The sequence below is a fragment of the Pipra filicauda genome, unplaced genomic scaffold, assembly GCF_003945595.2.
Source record: "Pipra filicauda isolate LSUMZ 115617 unplaced genomic scaffold, ASM394559v2 scaffold9_size5747161_pilon, whole genome shotgun sequence".
Taxonomy (NCBI): Eukaryota; Metazoa; Chordata; class Aves; order Passeriformes; family Pipridae; genus Pipra; species Pipra filicauda.
In genome coordinates, this window is record NW_024105198.1 from 1865331 (window position 1) to 1879589 (window position 14259).

Consider the following 14259-nt stretch of genomic DNA (forward strand, 5'->3'; position numbering starts at 1 on the left):
TTAAAGCACTGTGTGCCTCTATTGTTGCAGAGAGTCTCATGGTTTCAATGTCCAGAGCTGCATATATGGCATTTTATTTTGCTGTGTAAAGCAGTAATATTGCTTCATTTATAACGTGGTTCCCCACCTATGCAGCCACAAACTGTACTGGTGGTCTTGACTGCACTGGGAATTACAAGCTCTGTTTAATTTTTTTTCTCCTCAGGAAGGAAAGACTCGTTCCTGTGTTTACACACACAGCACTTGCCTAGAGATGTGGAGATCCCAAACTGCAGCATGGAGCTTGGGGTTGGTGCTAGTCAGTTAAAAATCAGGGTCTGATTTTTACAGATAAGGGAAAATGAAGCATTGGTGAAAGTGCCCAAAGTCATCTACAGAATTAGCATTAAGTGAGCTGAAATTGGTACCCAGAGGTGTTTTCTAGAGTAGCTAACTTCAAACCCTTTAACTGCTTTAAGTCCCCATTCTTCCAGCCTTTTTTCCCCATTGTCTTCCACACAGACACTGACTAGTAGAGACCATCTCTCCTTCTTGAGGTAAAGTCTGCCTGGATCACTGTCCAGTAAAACTCTTGTCATGGTGAAGAGAATGTTTTATTTCAATATAAAAAAGGTCCAAAGGAGTGAAGAGTTCTGGGAATGTTCTGGAGAAATCACCTTTTTCCATTTCCAGGTTGATCCTGCTACAATCCCTACTGAGTTGCAACCACTTTAAAATGAGCTTTACCTCAGCAAGTATAAGGTAAAAATGTCACTACAAGGTGAGAATTCTTTGAAGATATATGGAGGGGCTGTGAAGACCCTTTGAAGGGTTTTGGGGATACATGCAGAGGTGGTGAAGACCCTTGGAAAAGACATAGAGAGCATCTCCTGTCTTTCAGCACCAACTTTCCCTTCACATAATCCAGTTTTCTCCCTCCATCCTTCTGAGGGCTTTAGAAACTGATACCTTCACTAGTCACCGTTCAAATGTCTCACTTAAATTTAATTTACTGTAATAGGCTAGTTGTTGCATGTTTAATTAAATGCAAAGTGATTATTAAAAATGTTTTTTTGAGCTTTCATGGCTGGATATTAAGTATACCCATATGTGTATGGCAACAACATGCTTTGAGGCAACCAGGGTGGTGCCAGGAAGGTGAGAAAAGATGAGTTGGGAGAAGGGAGGAGAGGGGTGGGATGCAGGCAGCAGCCCTGTCCTGTGGCCTCTAGCTGTGTGGAAGGCAGCAGTGTAGTGGACTAGATGAGTGCAGGCAGACAATGGAAGGTGAAGATGGCCTTTGGAAGCACCATGGTCCCCTGCCAGGGGTCAGCAGAAGCCCATGGCAGCATAATCTGTATTAAATTACCCAGCACATCAAACCAGAAGGCATTGTTGTAATATGGGCAAGTCCTCAGACTCCCGTTCTCAGCCCTGCAAAGCCTGGTCATGACTGTGAGGCTCCACAGGGACACTGTGTTAATGCTTGTGAGTGTCCCACTGTGGGAATGGGTGACCTTGTGCTCTCCTAGAGAGAGGTTCAGAGAATTAACAAGGGGGGCTAAGTGAAGACTTTGCCTTAAGTAAACATGGGAAGGGAGAGAAGGGAATTGGGAGGGCTTGGAGCAGCCGTTTGGAGACATGTGGTGCACTAGCAAAACATCAAGGAATGAGTCTTTAAGGATCTCTAGGAGAGGGCAGAACCCATGTTACCTGCAGTGTCTGGAACTTGTGTCATGCCTGGGAGGACAGACATCACATTCTCATGGAGGAGGGGTCAGTTCACTGCCCCCCTGCACTATCCCAAGCCAGTCATCCCTCTAACTTTCCATTTTCCTGGAAGAAATTACCCACCTGGGGACCTGCTGCCTGAGCTCCCTCCTTGTTTGGGTGAGCATCTGACCTGTTCCCAGTTCTGTTGGAGTTACAGTGAGTCCTTACCAGTTCCCAGCCCACTGGGTATGAGAAGATCATGTAAGCACCACCACTTTGACTTTCTGCCTGAAAATTGGTCAAATTCATGTACTGCCTCCTGCTGAACTTAATGCATGGCCTTGCTTCTCTGCCCTTAGTTGGGTGTCTGGCCCAAGTGTGCCTTTCTGTTTGCATGGGAAGCTGTAGGAAACAAAAATGCATTTGGCCATTTCTCATGAAGTGGCTGCTCTCTGGAAAAGACAATTTCTCAAGTTATGATGGGGTTTGAGTGCAAGCTGGTAATGCAGAAACAGGGAGATCAAACAATCCTGGTTTGGGGGATGGAATGGGCTCTGGGTTTTGCTCAGCTACCAGCACATGAGGAAGCAAGTGAGGAGAGCAGCCCAGCAGGTATGTTGTGAATTAGCTCACAGATTTTATGGCTTAAGGATAGAAACTGCCTGGCATTGTTTTCCAAGAGCTTGCCCGAGGAAGATGTCATGCTGCAGGTGGTGATTTTGGGATTGCTGCCTGTAACACTGAGCAAGGTTGCTGTTCAGCCTGTGTTCACAAAGCAGGTGATGCTCATCCCTGTGCCCTTCAGTTCTGGCTTTTTCCTCTTGACCTCTGCTTCCAGCAGGACTGGGGCTGTTAAGCAGGATGACATGTGGTGCTGCCTCCTGCTCAAACAGGGCACTGATGTACAGGCTCAGGAGTCTGAAGGCCTTGTCATGGGCAGATCAATGCCCTCCTGGCTCAGCACCCAGCTAGATATGTCCTCTGTCTTACACCTGCAGGACCAGCACCACTCCAGGTGCTGCAGGGATAGGGCAAGGCAGGAGAGAAATAGGGCAACAAAGCCACACTTTCCTCACACCCCCCTAATTGTTGAGGATGTCACTGATACCTGTCCCAGTTTCTGGACATGCATTCAGCAATTAAATACATGCAAATTACTAGAAAAGTAGATCAGATTAGTGAGGGGAACATATCCATGCAAACTACTTCTCAGGTCCTGAAGAAAACGAGTTCAAGAGCACAAAGACCTGCAGCACAGAAGGGCATAGACTGTACCCTGGAAGCCAGTCCTTCCTGGCATTATTTGCAGAAGGAGTGCAGGTGGAAGGTGCTCTTCCGAATTCCCAAGTCAGTGCTGACACCTTGTTATTCAAAAAGAGGGAAAGTGGAAAGAGATTTGTCTTTCTCACCTGCTAAGGCAGGGAGGAGGGCAGCATCTGAGATGGTTGTCACTTTATGTCTAACAGCTGTCATGCAAAACTTCAGATTTGTAAAACTGAGCACTGGCACCAGCAGCAAAACAGAAATTAAAAGCAGCATTTTGGCAGAGTGCTGTGCCCATGGAAAGTACAGGAGGTACAAAAGCTGCCGCCTCCTTCCCTAAGCAAAGGTGAGAGTCTGAACAGACTTTGTGCTGTCTTAGGGCTGGAAAGGCTGTTCTCAGGTATTTACTGATGTCAGGTTAACTGGTGCATGTTAAGGTCTGGGATGCATCCATTTACGTGTTTGGAAATGGACAATCCCTTAGGAGGGCAAAGTAGTTTTCTTTCACAAGCTTACTAAAGGAGAACTGTGGCCACTGTGCTCTGTCCTTCCTGTATTCCCCTGTATGTTTTACACTGCTCCAGTTCTTTGCAACTGACTGCAGGCAGATCCTGCCTTCTCCCCTTCAAAATAATTCCTATTATTCCCCTACCCCCTCCTTCAAATGGAACATACTTGAGGACTACTTTGTCCTTTAATTTCTTTCCCAAGAATGACGGGAACAGGAGATGGTGTTTAATCATCAAAGAAGTTGAAGCCAGCAAACTGTTCATTAGTCTCTGGCAGTGGCAGCTTGGTTTTTACTAAGTCAGATGTTCCATTTTTCTCCCTCTTTCTGGAGCATCTTGGCTTTCCTAATGTTCTTTTGTGATCTTGGACAAGGAGACCATATGTCATTTGCTTATATAGGGAAAGACTTTTATTTGGTTGCTTCTCCAAAAGGAGGTGCTTTATCAAAGTCAGGGTTGAGAAGAAATGAGGGGAAAAAAAGTCAAGTTGCACAGCCAGTGCTAGAGGTGAGTTGCAAAACCTCCTTTATCCCTCGTGCCCAGAGTCCTGCAGCAGCAGAAGAGCAGTGAACTCTCTCCCCTGCAGAGAAGTTACTGCTTCCAGCACCTTACAATGCTTGGGGAAACACAACCTCCACTGGCCTGGAATAGTCACCTTCATGGGAAACATCCATATTGCCAGAAATGCTGTATTCTGAGCAAATATTTGACTCTTTTACATAAATTATTCCTTCCCTTTCTGATCCTGGCTTTTGAGTCTAGTGTAGCCCCTAATGAGCATGCACACTCCTGTCTCTGGACTGGTTTAGTGCAGAGGATTCTCCAGGCCACAGCACAAAGGAAAATACTTTGACCCAACCTGCCCGTGATCTGTGTCTCCTGGGAGTTGTGCTGAGGGTTTAGGAAGCAGCTGCCTGGGAGTTCTGTTGGGAGATAGAAGAGGGTGGAACTTTGGCCTTGCAACAGCAGGCTCAGTGTCCTTGGGCAATTCTTTCCTGTTAGTCCCTTCCTGTGATGAATTGAACTGTATTTCCCACATTGATGCTTAGACCTTCCAAAATGCTGTTACGCTCCTGACTTCGTGCTTTTGTGACATCAAATTCCACAGGCTCCATGGAAAGTTATTTCCCTTACCTTGCCTTCAGTCAGTTCTTGTGCAACAGCCCATTGCTGAATGTCAGATACTGTCATCATATATCCCTGCTCTGTTTAACCCAGGCAACAGTTTTCCCTCCTTGTTGCCTCCTGCCTCCATCAGAGCCTTTCAACTGCTTTTGAGAGTGTCTTGTTATTTGTGTCCTGTTGAGTAACCCTGAAGTGTCTAAAAGGGGATGGGACCCTGTAAGCCTGAGTAATACAAGGTTTACTGACTTTTAATACAAGCACTACAGGGAATCAGAAAAGATAAAGACTGATCTGTACCTGGTTTAAAGTGATGTAAATATAGTGAAGAACTAAACTGTGGAACTCACTACCACAAGATTGAAGATGCCAAAGGCTGAAAAATAAGACAAACTCATAAGAGAAGCTGAATATCTTCAATTAAGAAGGTACCAGCTCTGCCTGGGGAGATCCTTAAGTCTCAAAGAGCTGGAGAATTGAATATCACAACAAAGACTGCTTTGTTTATATTCTTCCCTGATGTTCTCTCTACTGTTGCTGGAGACAGGATACTAATGTAGAAAAACTTTTGGTCTGCCACAGTACAACCGTGTCTCCAAAATCAGCACAGACACATTTTTAAGAGTAGCACTTGGGACACACACCGTGTTTGTGTTCTGCATGCTGACACAAGGCTGCAGGAGAAGGTAATTTCTCTCTGAGGAAGGGGGGCTCCTTTGTTTTGTACCCTCACCTCCCTGCAGTGAGCACAAAGGGACACGTGCTGCTCTCCCCCAAAGGGCAGCCCCGAGCCCCAGGGCTCTGACAGGGTGTCACTGCAGGCAGAGGAGGAATCCCTTGCGTGGCTTTCTAGTTACAGACTGAAGCTACTGCCTGCAGAAAGTTGTCCTGTTACTGTGGTGCCTTAACTGGTCCTGTTCTACCTCTTGCTGTTCTTTGATCTGTGGACCAGAAAGTTCAGGTTCCCCCACTGAACTGACTCCCTCGAGTGTTGTGTCCCTTGGTGGTCTGGCCCTGTCCTCACCTGGGCTGTGGTGGCTTCAAATAGTATCTGCTGTCTCCTGCCCTCCAATCTGTTACTGCTCCAGGGGCAGCCAACCTGTGCTCACCATGCCAGAAGTGACTCCTCTCCTCTGTTAATCCCCTTTCCTGGATTCACATGTCCTCTCACTGCCTTGGCCTCCTTAAACTTTGTCTTCCTCTGCACAAGTGGATTTGTTCCCGCTAGGCTCAGATCTGGCATCTTCACCTGGGACACTTCTCCTCCAAGAGGCAGCTTAGTTCTCCTGTGACAGTGGGTTTGTGTCTGCCCTGGAACTGCACAGACCCAACACAGGTGGGGAAGGGTCCAGGACAAGTCCAGGTTAGTTTTCTAAGGATAGGTGAGCATTTCACTCCAAAGGGGCTCAGAGATGGAGGAGGAGCAGCTTAGATGTTAAAGGTGTCTGGAGTATGAGCCAGTGGAAATTCATTCTTGAATTCACACTAATACCACCAGCTTATTTCCCTTCTTGCTGTGTCTCTGCTGCTGTTCCCTTATCTACCCTGTCCTCTGAGAACCTAGGGAATCCCTGGGCATGCTTGACTGAATTTGTTGCCTCTGGGGTTCTACAGGAAATACCTTCCTCCATTCGTGCCCCTGTCATGTAAACGTTTCAGCCTTTCACAATGTGCATCATCTTTGGTTTGGGGTCTCTGCTGAGTTCCAGGGAGGGCTGTAATTACCAGTATCCTCTTGCCTAGAGATGGATTCTAGCCCTGTCCTCAGCAGCTGGTGGGATGCACCGGCATTCCAACATGTGAGCCCCCTGGGTAAGCTCCTCTTCCTTTTCCAGTGCTTCTGTGGCCCTCTGAGTGAACTGTCCTCCCTGCTCACAGGGAGGCACCTCTGCAGAAGGACTGCCTGCCAGCTCCACGTGTTGCCCATGTGTTGTCCCCTGCCTGGTGTGCCTCTCCCAGCAAGAAGGAGGGGAGAGAGGGAGAGCAAAGCCTTTGCAAAACCAGGGGATGGGGAGGGGGCTGGGACTGGCAGCTTGCATGGGGCTGCTCAGCAGAGCAGACAGAGCAGGGGCATGTGGAGAGGGGTCCCACAGGGATGGCTGTGCTGAGCAGCTTCCCAGCAGCTTTTCCAGCAGGCTCAGGTGCCATCTGAGCTCCGTGAGGGGCTGAAGGGGAGCTGTGGTGCTGAGTGCCATCCCACACACAGCTGGGCCATGGACTCTGCCTTGCCAGGCAGGGAGGACAGCACAGGGATGCTGTGGTGAATAAAAGGGCTGGAGGCAGCGTTGGAGCTGTGCAGCTTGTGAGCTACTTGGGTACCAGGCTTCTGGGACAAACTAAGGGATCTGGTCATCACTGGGCCAGCAGGGAGAGAGGAAATGTTCTTTCTGAAGCTGACTGTTCAATGATGGGATGGGGTAGGGAAAGCAGGAGAACAAGTGGAACACAGGAATCAGCAGAGAGAGAGGCTGAGGGAAATCTCAGACACTACAGGAACCATGATTATCAAGTGCTCCAGGCTTCCAAAATGCTGCCCAAAGAAACCCAGGAAGGTTTGAGAACAGAGCTCAGGCCTGCGCTGGGCTGGCTTTTCTTCCCCAGAAAGGTCTCTGTACCTGGAGAACCTCATCAACCTGATGGCTGGGGCATAGGCTTTTGTTTCTGCACCCCTCTGGGTCTGTTCCCATCAATCCTGGGAGTGCAGAAGATGTGTTTAGAAGGTGTATTGTTCACTTTGTGAGCAGCTTGCCCTTTCTGCCTTCTGCAGATCAGTGACACCTCTTGTCTGCTGCTACTTGAAGGCTGGCAGGAGCCTGCAGTGACAGTGGGGTGGCCTGGTTAGGGGTGAGGTGTTGCAGGGTTCTGTCAAGGACCAGGAAAATGCAAGTCAGTGAAGCAGCTTGGCAGGGTGTGCGGGTGGAGTTCTCAAAGGGGGAGAATGGGAATGATGCCTCTGTAGCTAAGTTTCCCACAGGCAGGGGATGAGTCTGTTACCAAGGAGGGTAAATGGCTCCAGGAACTCGGGTGCTCTGCTCCTCTGTGCTCTCACTGCAATGCAGGTCCAAACACCCTGGAAGGGATTCTGGGCACAACATTTTCCTTTGCAAGTCTTGACCAAAACAAAAATGTTTGTGCCCCTGAGAGATGGACTGTGAGGCTTCTGAGGCAGGAGTTTACAGTCCTTTAAAAAGCAAAGCAAAACAGTTCCTTGGCCAGAAAGCTGTCAGTGTGTTTTTGTTCTTTTCAAGATAACACAGAAGGTGACAGCTATAGCTTCTGTATCTGGTGTACTCCACAGAGTTACTCTGTGACCTTTCAGATATGCATGTGGGTCTCAATTTCTGAATCATAGTTAGATACCCAAAAGCTGGCATTACCCATAATGTGGGATTCTTTGAGCTTGTTTTCAGAGGTGTTAATCAAACCTGGCTTTGAGTGAAGTCAGTGGGAGGAGACAGGCAGGCAGGATGCCTCAGTGCTCAGCCCAGATGTTGGTGCATGAGCAAGTTCCTCATCAGCCTTTTGCACAGAGCTGGAATTTGCAGAGTTGAAATGCTTGTCATGCAAATCCATGTGGTCAAGAGGATTCCTGTAGCACTGCAGGTATCTGCTTTGGAAGAGACCATCTGATCCCACCTGTTCTAGATCATTTGCATGCCTTTGCAAAAATGCTTTTTATTTTAGGACTTGGGAAATAGTCACTGGTTTCTGTAAGGTCACTGTCAACAGGACTTGTGCCCACTTCCTAATTGACATCCTGTTATTTTAATGCTATCTGGTTTACCCCAAAAATCTTGGCTCCTAGCCTGTTTAAGAACTGTTGTGAGAATGTTTCCTGGCATTAGTGTGTACAAGACTCCTTCCTGTACTACTTGTTTACCTGGGAATAAGTAATTTTTCTTCTAGCTGTGCCTCTGAACAAGCTGATCCGAGGCCTCTGGATTTCCCCTGGAAGTGCTGTTACTGTGCAACCACAAGTATGGTTCCTACAGAACTCCAGCTGTGGGCTTCAGAGCAGCAAACCCGTGCCCTCTATAAAACTCTTGTCTTAGGAACAATTTTAAGTGCCAGCTTGTTGCTGTTGAACAGGAGAGGAGCAGGAGATGTGTGGCATTGTGCTAGCTGGGCGTGGTTCAGGAGTTACAGGATCACTTAGGTTGGAAAAGACCTCCAAGATCATGGAGTCCAACCTTTGACCAATCACTGCCTTGTCAGCTAGAGCTTAGTGCCATGTCCAATTGTTTCTTGACCACCTCCAGGGATGGTGACTCCACCACCACTCTGGGCAGCCCTTTCCATTGTTTAGTAAACCTCTCCATGAAGAAATTCCTTCTGATGTCCAAATTTATGGGAAATTTTTCAGGGAACTGCCCCTTTACCAGTGGATCATGCTCCACTGACAACAGATTTCCTCCACATATGTCCCTTCCTGAGAATCACAATGAATTCCCAGCTTAGCTCGTGTAACAAGGCAAGTGCTAATAGCTTGTCACGGCTGGCCTGGGTTGACTTTGAAACTTTGGCCTGGAGGAAAGATTCTGCATGTGCCCTTTGGAATCTCCTGAGCTTCTGCTGGTAGCAGAACTGGCTTTTCCCAACTGTGTGGTAACGAGCAGTGGATGGGCACAACTGCCCGGGGTCCAGACACCTTTGTGGGACTTCACTGGGAGATGAACCCTTGAAGTCTTTGGTGCTGTGTAGCTGTTGGTTGACATCCTTTAGTGCACAGTCCAAATGACTGCTGGTTATGCAGACGAGCTCTCAGTAGGCTGGGACGACACGAGTGGGATGCAGTTCTGCTGGACTGAAGTCAGGTAGTGCTGTTTTGTCCCCTGCAGAGCTCAGGCTTGCTCCTGTTTTCCCAGAACCAAACACAGCACACCCCCCCCCTCCAAAAAATAAAGACCCTGTGCAGGTACGAACACAAACACAGCAGTGAAGGGATGGAGTGACAGTGGCACAGGGTGATGTTTTCATGTTTCCCTCCCAGGACTACACCATCACCATGTACTTCCAGCAGAGCTGGCGGGACAAACGCCTGGCGTACAACGACCTTCCTCTCAACCTGACCCTGGACAACCGGGTGGCTGACCAGCTGTGGCTGCCTGACACCTACTTCCTGAACGACAAGAAGTCCTTTCTGCACGGGGTGACAGTGAAGAACCGCATGATTCGCCTCCATCCCGACGGGACTGTCCTGTACGGCCTGAGGTGAGTCTGAGGGGAATCTCTGGTGGTTGCTGTCCAAAAGGGAACCTCATCTAAACTTCCCCCATTTTCAAAGATAGTCTGGTAAGGCAAGGACCCAAAAGCCTAAAAGATACTCAGGTGTTGCAAAGTTCTGTGTTATCTGTTCTTTCTCCAAGCTGGAAATGGGGGTTTCCTTCGAGCCTCCGGCGTTTCCTGTGGTGCCAGGGATGGATGCTGGAGATGGGAATGGTCTGCTCTGGGTGTTTCAGGTCACTGTCACTCCTGTTTCATAACACTGCCATTTGAAACACTCTTTTTCAGATGCTTGTGATTTTCTGAGGGTTTGGCCTATGGAGATGAGCCTTTCTTACTTTTGTATCTAAGGCTGAGTTTCTGGAGCGTTTGAGTCAAATCACTTGAGTAATTTTTGAGTTGGTCATAGAAGACAGGTTTTTGTATGGTTAAAAACAATGTGTGTTTACTAGAGCAATTCTTAAAATTGAGGCTTGAAAGTTGGTGTCTAATAGTAATGGTCTTCAGTGAGAAGGCTTTTTATAGTGTCTGGAATAAATTGACATAAGCAAGTCCAAAGCCTTTGAAATTGCTGTGGTTGTGTGTGGTGGAGGGAGCAAAGTTTGGGCTGTTATCTGGCTATGTGAAGGGGCCAGAGTAGGTAAGAAAGTTAAATGGAGGTAGCAGAGGATTAAAAAGGGAATTTGTGACTGTGGAATGCTGTAGTGAAACCCTGGTAATGATTTTCCCAGCCCTGTATTTGTCTGCTTTTCTCCTAATATTTTTTTGGTTTGGGGTCTGGGTTTTTCTGCTGTTGGTTTGGTTTGGTTGTGGTAGTTTGTTTTTTGGTTTTGGGGGTTTTTACCCCTTTTTCAACTACTCAAATTCACAGCTGGCTCTTTCGACCTGCCTCCACAACTACAAATGTTTGTGATAGCTCTGGGCTTATGTCCCACTGCAGCAAAAGGGGGAGGAAGGACCTTTCTCCTTCCAAAAGAGTACACCCACCCCTTCCCATTTACAGTGTCAGCTCCTCTGCTGCTTCATGTTTTGTAGCAAAGTCTGACTTGTGTGATTGTTTTCCTCCTCTTTAAGTAGCTGGGCTGTTCTGGGAAGGGTAGGGCTGGGTGTGGGCTTGGCAAAGCAGGAGGGTGCCCAGGACCTCAACCTGCCAGGGCAGCAAGGTGCTCTGTGCTCTCCCTGTAGCAGAGCCCTGGGAAGCAAAAGGTGCAACAAGCCCAGCTTTGTGACTCTGACCTTGTGGTGCCTCTCCCTTCCTGGGACAGGTACATTTATCTCTCTGCCTTAGGCTGGTGATGTGGTCTGGCTGATACTGCCAGGGAACCCTGAGCCAGGTTTACTGACCCACTGGAAAGGCTGCAGCCTTCCCACAGCTCACTGCCCCAAATTTCCACCTTGTACAAAGACAGGAGCGAAGGCTGGGCAGGGAGATGTGCGAGAAAGGGCAGGTAGGAGCATAAACTCAGCCTGGTGGGAAGGAGGGGGCAAAGAGTGCTGCTGAGCTCTTTGCTGCTGAGCCAGCCCACCTGGGTGCAGAGCTGCCTCCCCCAGGCTGGTGGGAAATCTTTGCACACACCTGCACAGCAAAAGAAGAAGAAGAAGTGCTGGTGTATTTTTATCAGCTGCCGTGTAGTCAGCTCACATAATGAGTGGTGTGAACCCAGCAGCACAGGTGACAGGCACTGGAAGTCCTTGGGGAGGTTGCACTCGAGCTGACTGGGGCTGGGACACTGTGCAAGCACCTGGAGCACTGTCCTGTCCCTTCCCCTCCCCTCCCACAGGGCCCAGAAGTGCAAGGGAGGGAGCTCAGCTCCCTCAAATGACCTGTGTAAAAGGCCGAGATGGGGAAAATTGCATCCAGGCCAAAAGAAAGGAAATCACAGCTGTTTGCCTGTTATTTCCAGGGCCATAGTAAGAGCTGCCTGTGTTGGTTTAACTTTTGACTGGTTTTCCTGGAAGCTGCTCTTTTGCCCCTGGAGAAAATGGCAGTTGTGAAAATGAAGCACTGAGCAGCTGCAGTTCCTGTTCCCAAACTGCACCTCAGGTCAGGGTCTGAAAGTACTGGGGGACAACCCAGGTGCCCTGAATGCTTGAAGTCCCTCTAGCTTTGTTCATAATGGTGTGGACAATGGTTTCTTTAGGGCTGCTTTCTGTACTGACTCCTGCACCTGCAATTTTGCTGAAAACAGAAGTACTAGGTCCAGTTTTCTGGGTGCAAATAACTGTGATCCCATTCCAAAAGACACAGCCTTGCGCAGAGCAGATGTAAGCAAGGAAGCAAACAGTCACTGAATATTCACCTGTGTTCCCTTCATCCTTGTAAATATGCCCCCAGGCTTGTCCTCCAAACAGGAAGGGAGCTGCAGGTTCACCCTGTGTTTTGAAGCCTGCTCTTGTCTTGAATTTTGAGGTAGAATTTATAAAATGGAGTTGCCCTGATGGAAGAAGGCCAAAGGGGGAAATCCCTGTTTCTTTTCCTTTGTTTGCCTGTTTGTTTTTCCCTGAGCAAGATCCCACATCTCCGCTCCTTCTCCTGCTACCTTCTCGCCAGCCACTTCCCCCTCCTTTGAGCTGATCCTGTAGCAAAGTGACTCAATCATGCTATTTGTGGCACAACACAGTCATTTTTCTTTCCAGCAGCCTCTGATGTCAGAGACCAGGCAGGATGGCACCCTGGCAGGCCCCTGCCTTCAGCAAGTGCTCCATGGACTGGCAGGATCGGGCTCCAGCCCTGGATCAGACCCCAGGGTCCAGCTCAGCTCACACCCAAGTCAATGGGTGTTTTGTTTCTGACTTCAGGGAGAACAAGATCAGGATCCAGATAACTTGTTTGCACAAGTAAATGAAGCCTTTTGACCCACTGTGAAAACTGGGTGTCAGAAAAGCCTGTTCTTGGTTTGGGTAGAATTAGCAAATGAAGGGCTGAAGGGAGTGCAGCAGATGTGATGTAGCTGCATCTCAGGAAAGCACTGAATACAAAAGCTTACTCCAAAATTAAATCTCACTGGGCTCAGATTAAAAGCTGGTTGCCAGGTCTCCAGCAAAAGGAATGCCTGAGCAGGGATGATGCCGGGATGCTGCGGGGCTGCAGACAGGACTGGTGTTCCCTACCCCCTTCCCCAACGGGCTGGCAGATGGCACAAATCCCACAGGGCCAAGGAGGGGCCTGGAGCCCAGACTGAGCCCAGAGGGCACTGTTACCTCTGCAAACACCCAGTGGCATGGGAGGATGGAGAAGGTGTAACCTGGCATGAAGGTGCCTGAACTCACCTGACCCGTGAACACCTTGTGGGAATGCAAAGTGAAGCACAGGAGAGCTGTGGCATGAAACAGGGAAGTGCTAAAATGCTGTGGAAATTCTGCAGTATAAAGGGAGGCTTAAAGGTGCTACCCACAAAGATAAAGCAGTCAGCTACTGGGTATTGGAGGGAGGTGGATAAAATAGTGAGGAAAAGCTGGATAGCACTGGCTGAATTTAATATATTTTTCCTCCTAGTGGCTTTTTTTTTTTTTTTTGGTCAGAAATTGCATTGGTTTCATCAAATTTTAAGCAAAAAAATCAAAAAATTAGGGAGAAATTTTTCACTTAAGAAAAAGCATTTCAGAGAATGTCCATGCTTCACTCCTAGTTTTATGTAGAAAATGTTTCACTTATCTCAATATTTCCCTCACTATTTCAAGCTGCTTTGGAACCAGTACTGATGTCTAAGATGAAGAATTGCCAAGGCTTTCTCTGGACCTCCAGAGACTGTCTAGTCCACCCCTGCCACAATATTCAATAAGCTTTACACTGTCACACATACAAGCTATACATTACAGTCTGAGATTTTTATTTCCTTTTCTAGACCATGTAGCATCCATTTGGTAGTGAAACAAGTTGACACTGGTCAAGTGCTGATGTCACCAGTATTTTGCTGTCTGTTTTCAGAGACCTAAAAATAGAAACAACTGTAACAATGCTGAAATTCTCGGGTGGTAATTGGAAATCGTATTTGAAACCGGCTTTAAAAACCCTTCAGGGAAATCTCGAAGCTATTTGATTTCGTTCTAATTAGGGACAAAACTGGATTTCAGCAAAACAGGTGATTTGAGGAGCCCGGGCTGCATCCCTGAGCTCGAGGGGGAGCTGGGATGGTGGGAAGCAGGCACAGAGCAGGGTGGACAGCAAACGAGATGTGATGCCTGGCTGGCGAGGAGCCCAGGCAGTGTAAACCGAGCAACTGGAAAACTGCAGAGGAATTTGATGATGGAGACTGAATCCTGTGCAGGGAGAAGGAGGGATCTCCTCCTGCGAAGGTGGGAGTGCTGGTGGGAAACTTGTGCATGTGTGTTGTCAGTTGTTGTATCCCTGTCCGTGATGATGCAGCGAGGTGTGTTTTGGAGATGAGTCAGTGTGGGAGCACGCCGAGGTGCCAAGGCATGTGGGGAGCCTGGGGAGGCAGAGCCCTGC

The 14259-nt window shown here is 48.3% G+C and overlaps 1 protein-coding gene across 2 annotated transcripts in view; it reads left to right on the plus strand.

Moving 5' to 3' along the window:
* Positions 1-14259, plus strand: part of GABRQ (gamma-aminobutyric acid type A receptor subunit theta) — a 70584-nt gene that overhangs the window by 38045 nt on the left and 18280 nt on the right. For both annotated transcript variants that reach the window (XM_027725044.2, XM_027725055.2), the window contains exon 4: positions 9577-9797. In XM_027725044.2, the coding sequence (XP_027580845.1) occupies positions 9577-9797 (221 nt within the window). The remainder of the gene's footprint in view (positions 1-9576; positions 9798-14259) is intronic.